The sequence below is a fragment of the Halichoeres trimaculatus genome, unplaced genomic scaffold (genome assembly GCF_033239565.1).
Source record: "Halichoeres trimaculatus isolate MK-OKI-2021-1 unplaced genomic scaffold, fHalTri1.1 fHalTri1_scaffold_10, whole genome shotgun sequence".
In the NCBI taxonomy this organism is placed as follows: domain Eukaryota; kingdom Metazoa; phylum Chordata; class Actinopteri; order Labriformes; family Labridae; genus Halichoeres; species Halichoeres trimaculatus.
The window spans coordinates 22,862,650-22,885,235 of NW_027437187.1; the positions used below are offsets into that span (position 1 = coordinate 22,862,650).

General features: G+C 40.8%; 1 protein-coding gene across 7 annotated transcripts in view; it reads left to right on the top strand.

Annotated features, from left to right (window-relative positions):
* Nucleotides 1–22,586, top strand: part of frmd4a (FERM domain containing 4A) — a 109,764-nt gene that overhangs the window by 74,218 nt on the left and 12,960 nt on the right. For 6 of the 7 annotated variants that reach the window (XM_074676972.1, XM_074676973.1, XM_074676971.1 and 3 more), the window contains exons 2-11: nucleotides 2,952–3,017; nucleotides 7,831–7,925; nucleotides 10,509–10,601; nucleotides 14,646–14,730; nucleotides 16,579–16,635; nucleotides 17,322–17,344; nucleotides 19,051–19,134; nucleotides 19,227–19,292; nucleotides 19,386–19,443; nucleotides 19,611–19,697. In XM_074676972.1, the coding sequence (XP_074533073.1) occupies nucleotides 2,952–3,017; nucleotides 7,831–7,925; nucleotides 10,509–10,601; nucleotides 14,646–14,730; nucleotides 16,579–16,635; nucleotides 17,322–17,344; nucleotides 19,051–19,134; nucleotides 19,227–19,292; nucleotides 19,386–19,443; nucleotides 19,611–19,697 (714 nt within the window). Of the gene's footprint in view, nucleotides 1–235; nucleotides 729–2,951; nucleotides 3,018–7,830; nucleotides 7,926–10,508; nucleotides 10,602–14,645; nucleotides 14,731–16,578; nucleotides 16,636–17,321; nucleotides 17,345–19,050; nucleotides 19,135–19,226; nucleotides 19,293–19,385; nucleotides 19,444–19,610; nucleotides 19,698–22,586 lie in introns of those variants that run through there. The other variant, XM_074676974.1, reaches the window with a different exon arrangement.

A 22,586-nucleotide genomic window follows, 5' to 3' on the forward strand; every position in this document is an offset into this window, starting at 1 on the left:
GAAAAACAGAGTGAGGAGACAGAGCGAGCGGTCTGCAGTTTCTTTTCAGTCTCATGGCTGTGAGCTGCAGCAGAAAATTTCCCCACATCTCCTCCTCTCCCCGCCCCCACATCTTGCCTCCATTATTCCCGTGTTTTCGAAGCAACTCCAGTGACAGCAAGAAACACAGCAGGCAAGTGTGGGCAGCCGAGAGTGCATTCGACGCTGGACTCTCCTTACGTTTGTCCCCCTCGGTTTGTTGACCGTTGGTACGGTCTCCTGTTATCTACGTTCACTCACCGTTTGTGCCGGTAGCGAAAGGAGGAGGAGGAGGAGGGGTTTGGTCGACCGGGACTAGCACCGTGAGAAGCTCTGTGCTGCTTTCAGGAGGAAGGAGGGAAGCAAGCTTTGGAGGAAAAAACGCCTAACGGTCGCTTTTAATTAGCACCGACCTGTCTGTAGCTGGAATGGCGAGGATATGAGATGTAACGGCTCTGTGACGTGTGGAGGATACAGGGAACGTACAGCGAGCAGCGTCTCTTGTAATTAACGTGAACTAATGGTCACTAACATGGATGCTGATGTGCCTCCTCCCCTAGGCCGGCCGGGAGATGGGGTGTATTTTGACGATTTTCTGCCAGTAACGCGACTCGTTTCTTTCTGGGATTAACAATTTTACCTTTTTTATTTTGTTGTGTTCACCCGTTGTTGGAGTCGTTTTTTGTGTGGGAGTCTCGTGTCTTTGCAAGGTAACTAACTAATAATAACATTACAGCCGTCGACCGAGCATCACTGTCAGCTGTGTTTGTGTGTGAGTGCCTCTGATTTTGTTGGAAGCTCCAGGGTTGCTGAAACGTTGTGAATATTGCTGTTTTAATACATTCATCCTGTTTTTTCTTCACCCATGTCTCTTGCTCGTGAGTCAGGCTTCAAGATGAAGGATAGCCAAGTCTAAACTGACTGGTAATAGGTCAGAAATGTTGGAGGATAACATAAAGCATGAATCACACAGCAGGACATGGTGATGTAGCTTCTGCTACTCCCATTAAAACTAGAATGTATCGTAATGCCTACAACAACAAGAGAGGTCTATGTGGCTGTCAAGATGCTGAAAATGATGAAACCATGCTGGAAGGGGAATGTTGGTTACCTGGCTGAACTGTCTCTAGCCTGAGGTGTGCTACTGGGCTACTATCACATGTCATCATGGGAATCAATTTAAAGTCACTTTCTCTCACTTGGTTTCAAATAGGGTATAAATTCAGTAGCTTATGCCCTTAACCACAACTGGACATAAGAACTAAAACGAGAATCGAATCTGTCTCTTTCATATTGGGCTGCCTTATTTTAGCCTCTGGGCAGTGATTTGTTACCTTGACGTTAGACTTATTCCCAGGTGCTCAGAGCATGATGTCAGGGAAAGTTTGTTTGCAAGCGTTTCATTTATATTCTGCCCACATTGCAGTTTTAAGTATTGCAGCTACAATAATTGGTTAGGATGTTTTGTATCTGTACTGTAACCATGAATCTTTCTGAAGGTTAGTTTAACCTGTAAAATCTTTTCAGAAGTAAGTCATTTGCTAGCTGTCGACAATGCAAATTCTCATACTCAACACCTTAGCATTGTTAACGAACCTTCCCTAGAAGATGAAAACAAAAACTACACTGGAAAATATAATTCTGTGTAGTGTGTGTGTGTGTGTGTGTGTGTGTGTGTGTGTGTGTGTGTGTGTGTGTCATTGTGTGCACAGGTGCACCCAATCTAAACCCTCAAACCACAAGAGATCAATGGGGAGTGGGAGGGTAAACCGAACCCTTCAAAGTAGCCAGAAGCCACATACACACACACCAGCACACACAGTCATTTGGCACTGTTCACATAGGGATGAGTGTTGAGACACAGCCCTGTCATTCCTCTCCACTGCCAATTCTGGTATCTTCAGCTCTCTGTTAAACTCTCACCTCTAACCTGTCACCTTAATGCAAACTGGAATGAGGTGTGGGAAAGTAGTTGAGCTTATGCTCATGCTGTGGACACACCCTTACCAAATTGCAAGAGCCTCAGGTGGTCAATTTGATCCTCATGGTGAGGAGTTACAAACCGGTTTGGCTTGTGTCTTTATGGCATTTATGTTTCTTCATTACATTTGGGAAAATGAAGATGTTTCCCCCAAACATTCTTCCAACTCCTTCGTCACAGAGATTTCTTACCCCTCGACACACACACCCACACACAAAACCCCATCCTCCTGGTCTCTCTCCCGATCTCCCAGATGTGAGGGAACTGTGGGAGGAGCCTGGGGGGTGTTTGTGTTCCTCAGGGTCCCCACTTCCTGTTAAGTTGCAGAGAAACTCCACCTGTGCTTACAACAACAGAAACACATACATACTCAAAACAGATGCAGGAGACATGGTTTTTTAATGTTCAAGAAAGGATTTTGTGTATAGAGTGAATTGCCAAACCTCAAACTTGTTTCTATAAGGGTTTTTATTAAAGAATCATGCTGTGCTAAACTTTTAAACATATGGATGTCTGATGTTACTTGTTGTGAACCTTTTTCACGGTTGACTGTTCTACATTGCACCTGCTTTGCTGTTTACACCTGAACTTGGCAGACAGATATCATTTTTTGTAATGCTATTAATCAAACCCTGTGCTAACAAAACAGACACTCACTGAAACTTTCTCACAGGCTACCGCAGTCAGTCACTGCAGTCCACTGAGGGATACTGTACTTCCTGCTCAAAGAAGAATGTCAGAAATGTCTCTGGGAAGGACGTTAGCACAGGACTTTGTTCTTATTGGTCCATGTTTGTTACAAGCTTGGAGAATCTTGTTAGGGCTTCATTAAGACGTCTGTAAGCTGGAGACCTCTTAAGACACTGGTTTTGAACTGTGTTGGTGTGATGTGATATTTATTTATCAGATTTGACAACAAAAATCTTTTTTTCCTTTTGTCTCTTTTTCTTAGATGACAGAGGGGCGGCGATGTCAGGTCCATCTCCTGGACGACAGGAAGCTAGAGCTCCTTGTACAGGTGAGTCTCTTTTTCTTGCTTTCTTGCTCCTTTTTGCATGTTTTTTTCTTCTTTTAAGTAAAAGTAAGAAATGATGTCAGTCACCCAGGAGACCCCATCTTTGCTGACTGAGGGAAATTCAGTCAGCAGTAGGTGACTTTGCTTTTTCTTGATGCTCACCTGATCTTCCCACAAACACACACAAGCAAACACGATATCACACAGACGTGTAGCTGCAGACCCTGTCCTGGTTTGATCTTAGTGCAGCGTTCAGTCACTTAGGTTATGCTCATCTGTCTACACAGCCAATAATGAGCTATCTGTTATTGACACAGCTCCTTCAGGTTTGCTGCCCCTCTCTTAGTGGTCTGTGTTATCAATCCTCTCAGCAAGTCTTTCTTAAGAAAGACCAAACACAGCTTTAGCACCATAACATAACCACCATAACATATTAGCATTAACATCCCTTGCTGTTAAAAGCACCTGACTATTATAAACAGTCTTTTTTTCTGATGTTGTTAGGGTTTAAGATTTACAGACACATTTTTTTTAATGTTAACCCGGATTCATCAGCTGAGGTATAAATGGTGTGGCTCATTCTTCACATCAAAAGTTGACCGTCGTTTCTTTTCTTCATTGATTTTTGATGATACTCTCAACATCTTTCATCAGAATCACCTTCCTGACCTCCGTTACCCCCATTTTGCTCTGACAATTACCCGCCTCTACTAGGAAAAAAAAGAAAAGAAAAAGACTAAAGAGGGTAATTGCCTTGGAACAAGATGAAATGGGCAAGTAGAGAATAGAAAGACTGACACAGAAACTCAGTCGGTTGAGAGGGAGATAGAAAAGTGAGATGGGAGCTCAGGAGTTGAGAGACCGGAGGTGATTCTAAAGAGATGGGAAGAGAAGGAAAGAAAATGGAGGGGAGAGCCGAGGAGAGGTCTGCTGACTTTCTGATTTGATTACTCTGCCAGAACTCATCCTCTCTTACAAATTGGTACTTCTCTCTGCCCTTCTTCGCTTTGTCTTCTTCTCTTTCTCTCTCTCTTCATCTTTCTGACTCTCCAATCTTCACTCCATATCTTCTTTTGTCGCTCATCATCCTCCAGCTTGCCTTGCTTGCCTTTACCTATCTTTCCACAGTTCTGAATCCTTCACACTGTCAGCAGACCATCTCAGAGGAAATGTGTCTCACCCATTCATTCTGATTTCTGTTCAATCTCTGGACTTTCAAGAAAAATATTACAGCATCATTTGTTTGATGAAAGGAGTTTGTCAGCAGCTGCATTCCAGCTGTGCACCACAAAATATAAGAATTGTAACAAATAATATTTTTGCATTTATCGACTGTCTTATGAAGAAACAAAGCGTGACAGAGGTCAGAACGAGGGGATGTTATTGAAAACCCTCCTGTCATATAAATCAGTATACTGCTGTCTTTCTCTTACTCTTTGTCTTCATTCTGAGGATGTTCAGCAGCAGTCCACAGGAAATTACTGTGTTATTCTGAGTGCTGTGGTAAACCAAGGTACTGTCAGGACCTCTACTCATGCATGAAAAAGGATTTCTTGAAAAGATGACCATAATGCAGTGCAAGCACAATTTGGGCAGAGCTAGTATTCTTCTTGGACAGTAGTTCCTTCAACAGTAGCAGTATCAAGTCTGTCCTGTTGATACCATAAGCGAGTCAACCTCTGGAGAATCTGGAGGAAACACACGCTAATATGAGTGATGGCACGAAAGATACGGTTCTTAAGCTGCCTGCCACAGTTCCAGTGTAGGAATATTTTGTTTTTTTATCAGAATGAACAAAGTGTGAGCTCATTAACACCAACGAGCTGATATGTCGCATTTGTTTGAAAATAGTGGCGACGAAGAAGAAGAAGGGGAGGTGCAGCGGAGCCTTGTTCTTTGACAATCCGCTCTTACTGAGGCTTTTGGTCTGCAAAGTAAATAGAAATAAAAGCGCTAAATGGTGGGCGCTCAAAGACAGCTACATTGTCAAAGAAATGCAGCCCTTCAATACGGTTGAAAGCCAGAAATGTTAAAAATGTTTGACAGACAGTACGGATTGACTGGGAAAAATTACATGTTACAAACAATTCAGGAACTGTATAAACTCCCTTTTATTTAGGCAATTTTTTATTGTATTAATTATTTTCATTGACATGTATTTTTTCTAAAAGAGAGTCCATTTCATTTTCATTGTATTTTTTTTCTCCTTCTTGTTTGTTAAATTTATTATGTTTTTTGTTTATTTTATTTTATTTAAAAGATCCTGACCTTTTAATTACAGTTAAATACTCTTAAGAAATTAAAGTTTCTTGCTTTTGATATGGTGTACTCACTTTATTATCCCTTTTATTGTAATTGCATCAATGAAAAAAAATGAAAAAATAAAAAAATATTGACAATAATATTGTTTATCGGCAATAATATTTTTGAAAATTATAGTCGAGCAAAATTTGTTATCGTGATAGGCCTACATATTGGTATCGACCGATGTGTGAAAGTGGGCTGATATGTTACTCATTAGCTGCCGGCCATTTTCAGAGCACCTTGAACAATCAAAATATTGTTTTCTATGACTATGTAAACACCAACTATCAAACAAGAGTGGACCCTCTTCTTCAATGTGTCTTTCTGCTTTTGCTCCAAAAAACAGACAAAACCTTTTTTTTTGATCGCGTTCACCTCAGGCACTTTATCCTTTGATCCTCCCCGTGGTTGTCTTTTCTCACGAAAGTGCCGCTCTTTTTCTCTGAACTACATCGACACATCAACTGTGTCAAGATTGTTTTTTTTTTCTAAACAATATTGATATCAGTTATCAGCAATATTTATAACAGATATCTGTATCGGCCAAAATTTTCATATCGGTGCATCCCTATATGTCAGTGATATAGCGCTTCACCCTAGGGCTGGAGTGCTGTAGGGTTGTCAGAAAACGAAACACAAAAACATAAAGAGGAAGAAGCTTTAAAGCTTTTTCTCACCCAGTCATGTGTTTTTAAACTCTGCTGATGTTCATAAATCAACAATTCTGAGCAATCCTGTGAGCACCAGGGGCCTGGCTTTCTGTTGGCGGAGATTCGACTCTGACTTTCTGCCAGCCAGCAAAGTGAGCTACTGTTGTGTGTTAGTCACTTGTCTGGAGGTTTGCTTAGCATGTCTCCTCCTTATCGGCACCTCCCTGTAATTCTTACCCAGTTAATTACCTGTGCTGCTGAGGAGGCACAGGCTAAATGTCTATTAGAAGTAATGCTGTTTAAGCTAGCTGAGTACTTGAGCGTCTGCTTGATGGATCAGTAGTGTGTGTTATGTGTGCATGGGTGAATTGTGTGTTACTGCGTCTCAGCTGTGTGTAAGGGATGAGTGGTCGCTCAAAAAGAAATCTAAATCCAGAGTATTGACTGCAGACAACAAACTGGAGTTAATCCTCTTCTTTACTTCGCCTTTTTAACGGTGTGTGTGTCCACGTGTCCTTGTCTCCCTGCTCATTGTTGGTTATGCTGTGGTGGCATGGGTGTAGTTTAATTGATACTGTTGCCAATGCTGTGTGGTAATGAGAGACCACAACAGTCAGTATGTCTCAGACTGAACCAAAACATGTATTACTGCTAATACTCTAAAGATAGTCTTTTTCCAGACCTTAAATACTCACATTTCAGATTTTTATGTCCTCATTGTTCTTAAGTACAGCAGCATTACATTTCCTACAGCATGAGAAATTCTGGTTTTTATTTGGTGCTATCATCTTTGTAAGACTGTAAGGCAGAATCGACCTGAATGTTGGCTCCTCCTCATGCTCCCTCCACAGCTTACATTCTCTTCAGAGCCTTTCTGTGCTTCTGTTGCAGGATCACTGTAGGCGTTGTGCTTATATGAGATTTAGGTCATTGGAGCTGTGTGTGTGTGTCTGTGCATGTGTAGCTGTGTTTGTATTTGCTGTCTGCATGACATCACCTCCTTCTCTTTAAATAGCTCCCAGTAGCTGTCGCACTCTAGTTGTGCAGTGAGTAGATAGCACAGGACCTGAGGGGGGAGATTTTCACAAATGTGCACACTAGGAATTGGTCACTTGATCAATGGGGTGTATTTGCGTTTGTGTGTGTGTGTGTTCAGTGTGCATTTATTCTCACTTTGAATGCACAGCACATACCTTCATCCTCCACACTGAGTATAGGCTTTGGATTTGTCATATGTGCCTGCAGATTTGTATGTGTGTTATGAAAATGCAGGCAGCAAGGCACACCCATGGTTAACCTCAGGGTGGGGTGTGCCGTTGCTCAGGATGTCACAAACCAGCAGCACATGGCAGCAGTCCCAGGCCTCTGCTTGGCTTTATGATGCTCTGGATGCAGTGATGAAGTGACATTTTTATCACACAGTGTGTAGCTGGGGTAGTCATCCACCATATCAACCAGCCAGGAAGCACTTATGCTAGCTGCAACCCTCTCCCTGCACTACAGTGGCTGAGCCCAGAGCCATGACTCTGCAGTAGAGGTGTGGGTCAGAGAGGCAGAAAGGAGAGAGGGAGGGAGGGAGGGGAAGGGCAGGGTACCTGCATTGTCAGCAACATCCATACACTCCATCCATCTTTCTCACACACTCTCTCTCTCTCATTTATCTCCTGTTCTCTGGCTCTTTTCCTCTTTTTCCAGAGTGTTTGTCAGAATGCTTAGTCATTGCAGTAAATCGATGGCTGATAGCATTAACATAAGCTCTCACACATTTACTTGTTCAAGTTAAACTAAGTGATGCTGAAGCACTGTGCTCAGAGATATAACTGATACACTAGACAAACACTGATGTCTTTCTCTCTCTACAGCCCAAGCTGATGGCAAAGGACTTGTTGGACCTTGTGGCCTCTCACTTCAACCTCAAGGAGAAGGAGTACTTTGGGATCGCATACACAGATGAAACGTAAGTCATCTGGTATGAAATAGTGAATCAGCAGCTAAGTACCACGATGTCTGTTGAGTGGGGTTTGCCTGTGCTGTCCAATAACAATATAATCTGATTGTATCAGGGAGTATGCTTCTGTGTTGGTACTCTGTGAAGGAACTTGTGGAACTTTTTTTGGGTCTGTACCAATGGTCTTGCCCCGCCTTACCTCTCTGAGCTTCTTCAGTCCTACTCGCCCTCTCGGTCCCTCAGGTCAGCTGACCAGCTGCTCCTGCAGGCACCGAGGTCCAGGAAGAAGCTCAGAGGGGACAGGGCCTTCTCTAATGTTGCTCCCGATTGTGGAACAGTCTTCCCCTGCACATTAGAGAGGCCCCTTCACTGTCCACTTTTAAAACACGTCTTAAAACCCATTTTTATCCTTTGGCTTTTAACTCCAGCGAGACTTAGTTTCTTTGCTTTGCCTGGTCGTACTCCCTTTTATTTTCTTTTATTCCCTTTTACTTGCTTTTTATTTGCTTTTATTGTTTTTACAATGTTTTTCTTTTATTGGTCTGTTTTTACTTATCTGTTTTTATCATTTCATTTTGATCTACCTGTACAGTACTTTGTCTGCAGCTGTGGTTGTTTTTAAAAGTGCTCTATAGATAAAGCTGGTAACAATTTGTGTCAATGTGCAGCAGCAAAAAGTTGTAGTGGTGTCAACTGGATGAGAGCCTCTGCTTTGTTAAGATGTGGATCTAAAAGATAAAAACTAGGGATGGGTACTGCATTAGGTACTTTTATAGGTACCGACCGAATTCCATCAGTAGTACAGAGTACCGATTCACTTAAAATCAAATGGTACCATGTTTTGGTACCAAACACATCCTTGTGACTGTGATAGAGTAGAAGAGTAGGTGATTTTCCGTGCTTGACATGAACACTGCATTGCAAGGTTCTATATCAAAGAATAAATATGTTAAATTAAAAAACTTTGGAATTTTATTAGTGAACAAATTAATATGTATTACCACATAAACACACACAAAAGTACTGAAAATTGGTACCTTCGAGTACTAATATTGATTACCAGGTACCAGGCATTGGTATTGTAGTGTTTCAAATGTGAAAGTTAGCCATTCCTTGTAAAAACCATGCTATCTTTACCCTGAGATGGGCTGGAGGTCCCACATGAGCAGTTCAACCCATTCTCTCAGATTTTTTTGGTGTATTTTCTTCTTTGATGATATTTATTTTTCTGTTTTTAAGTCAAGGATTTATTTTGTTTTGTTTTTTTTAGCAGAGCAGCTTTTCCTATTCTGCTTTAGTGAATTCTCTTGCGTATTGAGTGCAGCTCTATGCTACCATCTTTCAAAATGATAATACTGCAAGTGACTGTTTTTACTTTCTAGCCCAAAATATTTTTATACCCCTGACATTTTAGCCACAGGTATGCTAATGTATTAGACTGCACTCTGATTGGTGTATGCTTTCATGATTTCAAGCCATTTATCCCCAGAAAGTTACCGTACGCTACCACAAAGCAGTTTTTGTCGCTGTAATCAATCTGGCTGACCCTGTGTTGTCAATACCATAATTTTTTATCTTTTTACTACTGATAAATAACCAGTGAGCTCTTCCGTACTTCAGGATTTTGAACTGTGTACATCCATTTGGTTACAGAGGTTACAAGGAAAAATTCACCTCAAAAAACCTATTTGATGTGGAATGAAAAAAAGGAAAACTTTTGAAATGTTGCTGCCTTTTTTCTGGTCAAAAATCAAATCAGTCACAGCACAACGTGTACACATTTCACAGATCTGTAACTAGATGTGGGAAAAGTTCTCTATGATGTAAAAGGTTTCAGTAACACTCTGAAGTTATGATTGAGTTGCTCTAGGCTACTAAAAGATCACAAGTCCCTGTCTCCATGAGTACGCGCCACCAGAGCTGTGCTTGAAATGCAAAAATGACATTCAAATGAATTTTATTATGTTTGGTGACCTGGAAAGACAGGCTCACCACAGTGTAGTCCTAAACGAGTCATGCAAACACAAAAAAGATTTACATACAGGCAGACATCAGGATGGCCTTTGTTTTCTTTGTGTTTTAAGTTTATCTAGTCTACTCGCTGATGTCAGGCCATGCTGCCCTCTGCTCTGTGGCATTTACACGGCTTTGATACACACCGTAACCAGTGTCAGCACAGCAAAGAAATATCCAGTCTCAGTCCCCAGGGCTAATTCTATGATGTGTACATTTGTTGCTTGTGCCATGGGAGAGCAGACGCTTCAGCTCTAACTGCTCAGTGGTCAAAGAGGCTGTGTGAGGAGAAAAGAGGGAGGGAGAGGCTGAGAGAGCAACACAGAAAGAGGAAGAGTAAGAGAGAGATGTTGCTCAGGAGACCATGCAGGGTTACCAGGGTGACAAGCTGTCGCAGCAGTTCTTCTCTCTGCTGGAGAGAAAAGAGAGGAGGAGAGGGAGAGAAGTGGGATAAACAGAGGGGGAGAATGGGAAGAGGAAAGAAAAAAGCAGAAGCTTACTTATGGAGATTTTCTGTGCCTTTGCTTGAGACAACATCTCTGAGTAATATTTTGCTGTTGTGTTATTTTTTCCTATCAGGGGCCATTTCAGCTGGCTGCAGTTGGACCGCAGAGTATTAGAACACGAGTTTCCAAAGAAGTCTGGTCCCATTGTCCTATATTTCTGTGTCAGGTGAGTCTTTCTACACTAATTTGATGCCTAACTGAAGCACTCATTATTCTCTGTCTGGAGGAGAGAGCAGAAAGACAGGTGCAGTGTGTGTCTGTTAAAATGTGTTTGTGGATGCACTGCTTTCATATGGTAATGAGAACAGATTAACAAGGTTAACTATAACATGCCTAAGTGACATCACTTTGACCCAGGTGTGAAACTCCTCCAACAGGGGCCCTCAGCCAATCAAACGCCCTTTAAACCCAAATCAGTATGAGCTGTATAACAATCTCATTAAACTTATTGTAACCTGTAATAATCCAGACATTCAGGCAAAATGAATTCCTCCTAGGTAATGAAACATGTATGTTTATGCTGTCACAAGAAAAAATAGGTGGGAATACTTGGATGCATTATCCTCCATGAGTCTTGTGCCCTCACTTCCTCTATGACCTGGTGTGACGGGATTATTAAGTCTCACTACAATACCACATTTCTCTCTCAGCCCATTGTTACTGCTTTCACAAAGCCCACACTTGTTTATAAATTTCTTCTGAGTCACAGCCAGACACAGGATTATGTGTGCATATAGTGCAAGAATACAAAGACTGCCTGTTTTTGTGTGTGAGTGTGTGTGCGTGTGTGGATTTGAACTTGGACAACAACCTTGGAAGCAATGCTCTGGACTTTCCTCCTTACCTTTCTCTGCCTTCTGACTACTTCAAACACACACACACATACACAAACACACTTTTACTAGGGAACGCCAAGGCTTTGTTTTGAAACCACTGGTGTTCCCTGTCCCCAAACGAATCTTGATGACATCATGAATACCTAATGGACTGAGTCTTGCTTAGCAGCAAACATAGCAACATGACGCAGAAAACTTTGCTGAACAATATCACTGAGCAGTCATTTCCCCGTTGACATTTTCAGCAGAGCTCCAGGGTTACATAACTTGGTGACTGCATTGTAAATTTATATTCTTAGCACTCAACCCTATTGTTCATTATATTTGATAAACAATGGTGTCATTGAACAGTGCGACACTGATCCTGTCATAAATTATAAAAAGATTTTAGCACATACAATAAAGAGCAGGGTGGTATAACTGCATCTAATTTTTTATCCTGGTTGTGAAAAAGAATATACTGAGAGAACACATGTCCAAAAAAATACTCAACCTAAGCATCAACAGCATGTCCCATGTTACTTTCTAGTCATTGTTTTAAATTCGCACAAGATATGTCTAAGGCCAATATAATATGACATTGAATATTGTTAAATTCATAATGATAATGGGATATTATTAGCATTAGTATTAGCATTTGCTTCTTGAAATTATTCAAACCACACAGTGAATTTTAACCTTAAGATTTAAGGTCAAACTGATTGTATGGGCTGACATTTGTACAGAGGAACAAGGGAAACCGAACAGTTTACGAAGAAAACTCAGTTCGGGGCGCATGTGCTTCGTTTGGTTCATGTTTTTCTTTTTTCTTCATTTCAAAACTCAATTTAGAGCCAGTATGTAGCTCTGATCATATGCATGTGCAACGAGAGATGAAGGAGTACAGTAGGGAGGCGCGTGTGGTGTACATGATGAGCAGGGAAGACAGAGTTAGAGGGTGTACCTGTGGTGTACACAACAGTGTACACCGAAAATCATGACCACAAAAACGTGATAAAAACCAAACTGTAGATTCTGTGATCCATCCCATCCCTACGAGTAACTGACTTTGAATTATTACACTGAATTTGAAAAGCATGATCTGAAATTTAATTTAACGTTTTAAAATTTAACTATTTGCTTCGCAATTTTTCTTAACCTACTTGAAAAATTAACACTAAATTCTTTATATTAAGAAATACAAAATTCAGGTTCAGTTTACGCAATCCAGATTTGGTTTTACAATTCAATTTTAATTCAGTGTGGCATCACCATTATCCCACCTACGTCCACGATAAAGAGTAATCAAGCACAGATTGACAGAAATACTCTTCAGATTTGTAAAAACTATTACACTGGTGTTTGTGCTGAAACATCAGAGGTAAATGTGTCATTTGAAGTTTTAGACAAACCTGGTCATTCAGTCCCTGGTCTTCAGACATCGTGGAGATCAGCTCAGCTTGCCCCGTTCAGGTGAAGAGTACAGCCACAGACTGTGAAGGAGTTTTAGCAGATGTGAAGAGGATTTCTGTGACTCAGTGCTCGATTCCACCTCTTCAAGGATATAGATGATGCAATAGTGGTGCCATGCTGAACTGAAATTGAATCGTACAATTATATCTGAAGCATGCGAACTGAATCTGAATTCTGTATTTTTTAATTTATGTAATCCAGAGGTGAATTTTTAAGTAGGTTAAGTACAATTTCAAAGCAAAACATTTATGTTTACGCATAATTTAATGTTAAATCAAATCAAATTCAATACAAAAAACTATCAAATTCAGTTTTTAGAAGCACAAATCTCAGATCATACAATAATGACTTTGGTTTCTCATGAAACATCCATCAGTTACCGTTTCTCTTGATCTTAGGTCAGCTATAAAACCCCTTTCAAAGCAATTTGTGTAATGTCTTTGTGGTGAGAGCGGCACTGTCAGGGTGAGGGTTACTGTGAGCATATATTTATATGTTTGAAGATGTTGTGGTGAGGCTATGACATCATGAACTCTGACACCATGGAGGTTTCATTTTCCTCTTTTCTCATACAGTTTGGTCCAGTCTCTAAATTCAATCTCTCCAAAGGTCACACAGACACCCTCCTCCTCCTTTTCTTCTCTAGCTACATGCAAACCTAGACACAGATGCAGATCTGAAATGGATGAACAATCAACCCAAATGTCAGGCTTGAATCCATTACCAACCTGAGCATACTGTTTTGGTTAGCACACTGAAAGGTTCTGTCTATGCGTGGGTGTGTGCGCGTCTCTGTGCAGGTGCATGTTTGTCATGTATTTGCCTGCTTACAGGGTATTTATGTGATGAATTTGTTCTCAGTAAAGCTAGTCAGATACCCACCTCCTGCTGATTCAGTGGGTGCCTTTTTGCATGCTTGCTGCCGCGCTGTCAGTGTTTGTGTGTCTCATCAACGCTGTGGCTTTAATTAAATGTTCTCACTGAATATTGACAAGGCCCCTCTCATTTTCTCTCAGCTCAATGTGTAACAAGATTCAAGCCCTCACATATTGATCCCCCTTCAATTCACCTTACTGAATACCTATACGCTAATAAGCTGGGAAATAAACGCTTTGATATAAGTGTCTGCATCGTCACATGCTTTTTGTGACATTAGAGATATTTTTAAGTGTAGCCCAGGCTGTGAACTGAGCTTGTTTAATGTGTAATATATTGATGTACATTCCCACCAGCTTACAGTGAGTAGCTTCCTAGTGTACCATCATTGCTCCCCTCTGGCTCTGCATGCATTCATGAGCTAAATTTAGTCTGCATTATGATGTTGGTTCCCTCCTCACCACTCTGCCAGAAGTGGGTTACTGTGCTGCTCTCTCCAGTATGTAGCTCTGTGTGTGTGTGTGTGTGTGTGTGTGTGTGTGTGTGTGTGTGTGTGTGTGTGTGTGTGTGTGTGTAATTCCTACACACTGCTGATGATGCAGAGAAGCAGACAATGTGTGAAGTGCATCACATTGTGTGTGTGTGTGTGCGTATGTGTGTATGGCAGGGTCAGTGAGTGTGTGTTTTTGGTGTCTTGTGTGGAATGTGCTCACGCTCACAAACTAATAATGGGTCATCGCCAGGCACCATGGTGAGAGAGAGAATTGGTGAAAAAGAGTGAAATGATGTTGAGTTTCATGTATCAGGTTTTGGTATAGTCTGCCCCCCTCTGGATGTTTTGGTTATTGCACTGTTGTCTGTGTCTCATCTGCACTACACCACAATGTCAATGTTTAGTCTACTGTGTTATTGTGTAAATGAATTTGATTCTCTTCAAAGCAATTAGATATTTGATCTCAACTGTATGTGTTTAGGTTTGCAGGTCAAAATATCTTCCTGTTTCCCTCACTGTTCCAAAAATAATGAATCTATTTCTGTGTTTTCAGGTTCTACATTGAGAGTATATCGTATCTGAAGGACAATGCCACTATTGAGCTGTTTTTCCTCAACGCCAAGTCCATCATCTACAAGGTAAATTCATAATATAGTTAAAAATTTCATATTTTTCTTGAATACCTTCAATGTTGGTGGCAGGACATGATTTAGTCTGCAGTCATGTGTTTAAAGCAAGTTTCTTCTTCTTATCAAAATAAGAAAACAAGGTTGCCCTGTTTGAAGCAGGCCTCTTCATCAGCTCAGTTTGGATTCTCCAGATCAGGTTTCAGTGCTCCACAGTGACATGAAGGAGCAGAAAATATTAACCATTTTTATCAGCTGTTACTTATCATGTGATGTGATTCCTCACATTCCAGCAACTAGTGAATGATCTGTCACATCTACTTCCTTCTATCAGTGCTGAAGCACATTTACTTTGCCTGTTTAAAGAGTGACAGAGATTACACTTTTAACTGAGCACTTGCAGTAAGATTCCCTAAAAAGAAACTTTTATGTAACAAGTGTCTCTTTCAGTCGTGAACAGTTATTTGTCCAGAAGAGGGCGTCGGGGGATATGTCTCAGGAAAGCAAATCCTACAGACAACTGTGTGTTTTCAGCACTGACAGAAATGATGAGCTTCATCAAAGCCAAGGCCAGAGAAGAAAACAAACTTCATCATTCAAATGGAAATGGATCCAGTACCCACATTTTTTTAATGTAACTGTTGAAATAGCTAGAATTTGGTTAATTTAGATATTTTTGTTATATGTCTTCCTTAGAGTTTCTTGTCTTTTGATTTGTGTAGTAAAAAAGGTAAAAAAATAAACCTTTATTTCAAGGTTCAAGGTCCTTTGTCACTGAATCTGTAGACACAGTGAAAGTAGTGTGTTGACATCCACCAGCTGCACTAGCACAAAAGGAGGAAGTGCAGCTTGGACCATAGCAGACAGCATCTAATGTGGACTGTACCATCTCAGGAGATTTTTGTTGTGTAGTTCAGATACTAGGGTTGAAATGTGCTGTGTAACTACGAGATGAAGGAAATACAAACAATAGTTTTCTGATTTGGTCCCTGCTTTCCAAAAGATAATCCTGATCAAGATATTAAACAAGCAGTTATCTGCTTCAGCTCTAGCATTAGTTGATCCTGTCAGTGACACTGATTGAAAATGTTGAATAAAGTTACGACAAAAAGATGACAAAATATATCCAAAAATCATGTCACCAGTACACAGCAGATGGAATATAATTGTTTACCTCTCTACTCTGTACGAGTAGCGGAAAAGCAGTGCTGTGGGAACACAGACCTTAAAACAAAACAAACTGCATGTGACATTTTGCAGCCATGCTGGGTGGTACACTCAGGGTGGGTTTGCTCTGTCTAGTGTTTCATCCAGGCTGTCTGATCTCCAACCAATTAAGTTGTGGATTGTAAAGGGAACATTCCTGACATACTTGACCCACTACTCACTGCCCACCAACAGTCATCCTCCCCCAACCCAATGGAAACACAGGTCCCCTTCACGCAGATTGTTGAAGTGCACATTCTCATTCAGTAGAAATGATAGTTTGCTCCCTGTCTTATCCATGTCCCCTCCAAGTGTCCATCTTTCCTCCAGGTCTAAATGTCTGATCAAACTTAAAGTAGATCAAAAAGAAACTGTAATAAGCAACCAGAATATCAATGCCTTTTTTAAACCCTAATCTCCCCTTTTGTTTAATCTGTAAATCTAGTCTAAATAAAAAAGATCATGAAATAAGCAAAGATAGAAAGAAAGTAGGGAAGAAATGAAAAGTTAATTCAATTGAGGGTAATCAGAAGGTCAATTAAATATTGATGATCAGGTCTACTGTAACCTACAACATCAGCACAGTGTGGGTTGTTTATTTACTTCATCAAGAAGAGGATGTGTTGCTAAAAATCTTATCTTCCCTTTTTGCAGGAGCTTATTGAAGTGGACAGCGATGTTGTCTTTGAACTGGCTTCCTATATTCTCCAAGTAAGATGAAGTGTGATGTGTGTGTTTTGTTGAGTGTTGTGTTTTTCACTTTTAGCTTAAATGGCTAACACAGTATATTCTTCACAGGCTGTTGCTCTGAAATGAAGCAGTTTGTAGCTTTATTTTCTTCTCAAACTACTCCACCATTCTGTGATCCAAATTGACAGTGATGAAACTCATTTTGTAGTGGGACTTCTATATATCAATCTGTTTGTGATCTGCAGTGAGACTAAATCCCCCCAAACTCCATCTCTCTCAGTTGGTAGCGCATTTCTTGGCTCCTGGCTTTATTGTTGGCACATTCCATCTTTGCTAATGTATCACAGAGCAGCAGGGAAACTCTTTGACTTCATGTATTCTCCTGAGCTGCAGCATTTTCTGTCCCCAAGCCTTTCTCAGAGTAGGTCAGTCCATTATCCGATATATTGCAAGGTCATATTACACACAGACTGGGCTAGTTGTCCATGTATCCACACGTGTGTAGTTGTGCGTGACCTCTATGCAGGTGCAGATGTATAGTATCAAGTATCCACTACATAGGGCCTCTGGATGTTTCACTTCAGATGAGGGTTTAATATTTCTACCTGATTCTGGTCCAGCAGACTTCACTACTCAGTGTCCTGTACATAAACACATTTAATGTCCTTTCTGCTCTGACTGCTTTTCTCTACATCTGTGTTTTACAGGAGGCGAAGGGCGATTTTACCAGGTAAGCACATGAGTAACCTGTCCCTCATTTGCATGTGTTGAGGATTGTTTAACCCACAGATTTTCATTTCCTTTTACCAAACAGGAGTAGATGTGTTATTACCTGTTGATTCTGAGGGGAGAGGCACAGACAGATAAACACACAATAGGAGTGATATCAGTGGTCTGTCTGCTGCTCTGCTTCCCTGAGCACCGAGGTGCTCCACTGAGAATGCTCTTTGTCTCTGAGCTTCATTTAAATACCTCACCCTTTCTTTCCTGCCATCCCTGTTCCACTTTGGTTCTCCTTTCAGCCTGTGCTGTCACCCGTGAAAAAAGCATAGCCTCGTCACGTTTGTGTGGCAATTTGTGTGTGTAATCAGAGACAAGGTCTTTATTGTATGTGACTTCCGTCCTATTTAACACAGGGAAGATTTCCTAAAATGTAACACAGCATACACCAGTCAGTCTTTAAACCTCCATTTGTTGAACTCTACAGCAGAGGGGTAATGTACATATTTACAGTGAGCAGTATCCCACAAGTGGCTCTTCTGTGATTGGCCAAAATGTATGTCATCACTCTTCCCCTCATTCCTTTGTTGTTATGCTGGTAACAGACTACCGCCGCCATCACCTCTGACCTCATTTCCGCCTGTGGAGCGAGTAAATAAACACAATCTCTCATCCAGGAATGGAATGTCACTCACTGTAGAAACATTCCTTTCACCCCTTCCTCCTTCTCCTCCTCCTTTTTATTTTACCCCATCCTCCCACTCACACAAACCTCCCCGCCCTTAAAGTACTAGAGCCTCTACATCATAATGAGCCTCACTACATCTATTTCTCCTCTAAAGATACTCACATTCATAGGTGTCGGTTTTTTTAAAGTGTAATCAAATCCAAGTCTGAGAAGGCAAAATATTAAGTGGCTTGTAAAGATGTATTCCTCACGATGCCATAGCTTTCCATTTGAATTTGTTCATTCAGAGCTCTTCGCTAGCCTTTCATGTACTATTACAATTTTAACAGGAACCACAGATGCTATTACCTAACGAGTGGTTACATGAATGGATATCAATCAACCCAGACACACAGCTGTGTTCACATGTCAAAAAACACCCTCACAGTGCATGTGGGCTCTTATCCAGAGCTTTAGCTCATAGGTTGTCATGTTCCCAGGGCTTTCCCCAATCCTCTGAGGCCTTGGCCAAGGCTGAAGAAGAGAGGCAAGGGGATTAGGGTGGTATAATAAGACCTCCTGCCACTGGAGGTCTGATCTGAAACTGGTGCCAAGTTTCTCTGGCTCTCTGTGTGGCTCCTTGTCTAATTAACTCTTTGCCTTTGTCCTCCTCTTAGTCCTGCTTCACCCCTTTTCTCATTTTCTCTTATTGTCCACGTTTGTGTTCTTGCTCATTAAAGCTCTCCCTGTTTTCAACTTGAGGCATGACTGCAGCTGTTTTGAGATGGACAGCAAACACTCTCTGAAATAGAGCACATCAAAATTCATTCATCTGTCCAGCCTGATTGCATTTTCAACAAAATTAGCATTTCATCTCTCAGACAGTTCCTAGGTTTTGTATCCATCTATCAAACTAAATGTTGCTGGTCTTTTTCTTCCCACTGTCACCTTCTTAGTATTTTTTTAACAGAACTGTGAGGTCTACATCAGAAAATGAATGCTCTCCCTTAAAGTAATGTTGACTGTGTTTGTGGTTTTATCCTTCCCAGTAATGATGCAACCAGGTCCGACCTAAAAAAGCTGCCTGCTTTGCCCACCCAGGCCTTAAAAGAGCATCCATCTCTGGCCTACTGGTGAGCCACGGTTTGGTTTTTTCAAGTTCACCCAAGTCCTCCTTTTTATGTATTTGCTCTTTTTCATTTTTGTTCTTTCTACGGTCTTACAGTGAAGACCGGGTCATAGAGCATTACAAGAAGCTCAATGGGCAATCCAGGGGACAAGCTATAGTAAAGTAAGTGTGTGTTTGTGGTCTCTGGTTGTTTGTCCGCTGTCTGTAACCGTGTGCTCTTAGTAACCTTTACATGTCTGTTTTTCTGCTCCTCAGTTATATGAGCATTGTGGAGTCCCTGCCCACATATGGAGTACATTACTATGCTGTAAAGGTACAGTTTTACTACTCTGCCTTTTCTTTTTACACACACACACATTTTTGTCCACGATGGGATGGCACGCAATTCAGTATTTAAAGACGTACAAAAAAAAACCTTTTATACTTTGTCTTTCAATAACAGATCTTTTCTGATGTATCCCGTTGTTTCCTGTGTTCTAGGACAAGCAGGGGATCCCATGGTGGTTGGGTCTGAGCTATAAAGGCATCTTTCAGTATGATCACCAGGACAAAGTTAAACCAAGGAAGGTAAGATCAGCAGCTTTCAGCCCTTTAGGTTTGGTAGGTTAGAAAGCCTGGTAGATAACATAGATTGTGTGTAACATAAGAAGGAAACGTTCCGTCTGTTTGTTTTCATGGTCATTGTGTCCAGTTTTTCCATTCACTGAGTCAGGGCATTGTGTTAAGAAAGAACACTAACAATGCTGTACAAATACTACTGTCTGGAGACGGTCAGTCCTGGAATGTTTTGTATCCTGTCTTGCTTTTATTTCTGTCTCTGTGAATGACATCCTCCTGCCAGTTAAAGGGCTTAAACTCTGGCATTCAGCTTTGTCACATAAGGAGTAATTGTACAGAAATTAACAGCATCACTCAATCCTTAATACTCATTGATCACAAAGACACTCTCACACCAGCACACTGATAATTTGATGCACATAAACCAACATGATCCCAGTGAACTCTGAACTCACATGCTGATGAATACTTCCTCTCTGCTAGTTTCCTGTTTGTGTGTCAAGTGTGTGTGTGTGTGTGTGCGTGTGACTGAACCCTCTTCACCTCAAATCATTCCTGTCAGTCTGTCAAGGTGCTGTTTCACTGGCAATCCAATCCAAAGTGAACCAACTCGCTGACACACAAACATTTAAATATGGCACAAAAGCTGTCATAAACCATATAATGCAAACAGAAACCAAAACAAACACCCTCTCTTACACCTTAATACACCAAAACACATGATCAGAAACAGAAAAATATGACTAGTCCTCATCACTGCGTTATACTTTAACTCAGGGGTGTGCAGCCTTTACAATCAAAGGAGCTTTTTTGCCTCATCTCACCTGCATGTAAGTCATGCTGAAGCCACAAAATCTACTTTACCTTCACAATGAAAACGGTACAGTATATAAAAATCTATAACAATATATTGCATAATTATCTAAACAAAAAGTTTTTTTAATTTAAGAAATTGTAGAAAAAAAACAAGACTTGAATTTGATAAGATAAATTGATAGCGTTGCTAAACTCATGATTTATTTTGTTTGTTTTGTTTGTTTGATAATTTCTTACTACATATCAAGCCGGCACAGGGGCAGTTTAATGAATCCATCCACGCTGAATTAAAGTCTCTGATTTTCTTCAAGATGTTTCTTTTTGTTTATGCAGTTATCTTACCAGGGGTGTAAAAATTGAGGATAGCCACAGTTAAAAGGAAATTTGGTGTGCTGTTAATGTTGTAGGAGGTGAAGTACAGAGGTGGCAGCCTTTTTGCAAAATGTGATGCAGATTTAGTTCAACACTATGTTAAATCAAAATTTTATTTAGTGTCAATGTACTTAAAAATACTTTCTGTAAGAAAAATAAAATTCTTTATTTCAATAATGTTTATTTAAAGCTACAGGTAGCCTCTGCAGAGGAGTCAAAGAGCCACATGAGGCTCCAGAGCCACAGGTTGCAGACCCCTGCTCTAGCTCATAACGTGGAACTTCAGCTTTAAAAAATGCATGAAAACCTTAAAAACACTGTGAGCTCATTATTTTTGACTCATATGGCAGACAAAAGGTGGGTGGTACTTCTTCCCAAACTGTTTAGTGTTTCACAGGACGAGACACTCGAACAGGTCATTTTCCATATGTAGTTAAAGTAGTCATCTCAGTTTCAACAAACCAGAGGAAGAGCTGTTGATTTGGTGATTAGTCAGACAGTCCAGTACCAGTAACCTGTGACTCAGAGAGGTGGAGGCAGGATACTAAGGACAAGGAGTTTGAGACAATAATATCAAGACAGAAAAACCTCCAGTTTGTGCTTTATACTCTGTGTGTGTGTTTGTGTGTGCACCTGGGGCTGTTATTTTTAATTAGTCTTTTTTAAGGGGATCCTGTCATTTCTAAATGCAGCTCTTCCACTATGTTTATTTGGGGATGCTGAATTGCTCTTCCCCTCTTTTTACCACAGGTTAGTTGCACTTTCATTCAATAAACAAAGATTTACAGCTGAGCCACACTCCTCGTTAGTGTCCTGACTCACTGAGACAGAGATTATAAGGTCTGTTCGTTACTGACTACCTAACAAGGCTACCACAGGGAAAGCTTCAATCACACACAGCATATTAAATTAAATGTCATCTCCATGCATTAGAGTCCATACTTACCTTTTTTGTTCTGCAGTGGATTGAAAACACACACACAGTCTTCAGTCAGTTTCAGTCTGTGTTTCATTTAGAGCCAGTAAGCACAAGCACCCTGTTCTGTTTAGTTCCTTCCATAAATGTCATCCCTAAAAATCTCTAAAAACAACAAACAACAGGAAGTGCCCGGAGAGTGTTTCTGCATCGCCATGACAACTGGAGGATTGTCTGGTGGATAACGTTTAGTACACCGTAGCCCCACCCATGGGTGAAACAATAGTCTTTTTTGAGCCTTGGGTCCATTGCTAAGTTAGAATAATGTCTGGCCTCACTGTAGCTCTTCCACCTCTGTGCTATTTAAACGCTCTATTCTTCCTGTATTCCCCAGGGAGGCCGCTACACCAAAGAAAGGCCTGCACACTCTATCAGATCTGACCTTTTTATCAGTAATTGATGTGTGCTCTGGTGTACAGACTTAATTGTGAGACAGGCACACGGTTTGCACACATGAGCACCCAGTTGTTTGTGAATAATGACCTCCTCTGCTTGTGTGTGTGTTTTACAGTTACCCATGCTTCGAAAACAGAGGCATTCACCAGGTTTCAGAGTTACCATCCTAGTCATCAGCATGTTTTGTACAGATATTCTCAGTCCTCCATTAGTACTACCAGGGTTTTGTATAACCACAACTTTTTTTCTGGAAAAGCACAGAATCAAGTCTAATTTTAAGGTTGAACACCAAAGTTAGAAAAACATCAAGTCTTCATCCACAACTTGCTGAAGCTCTG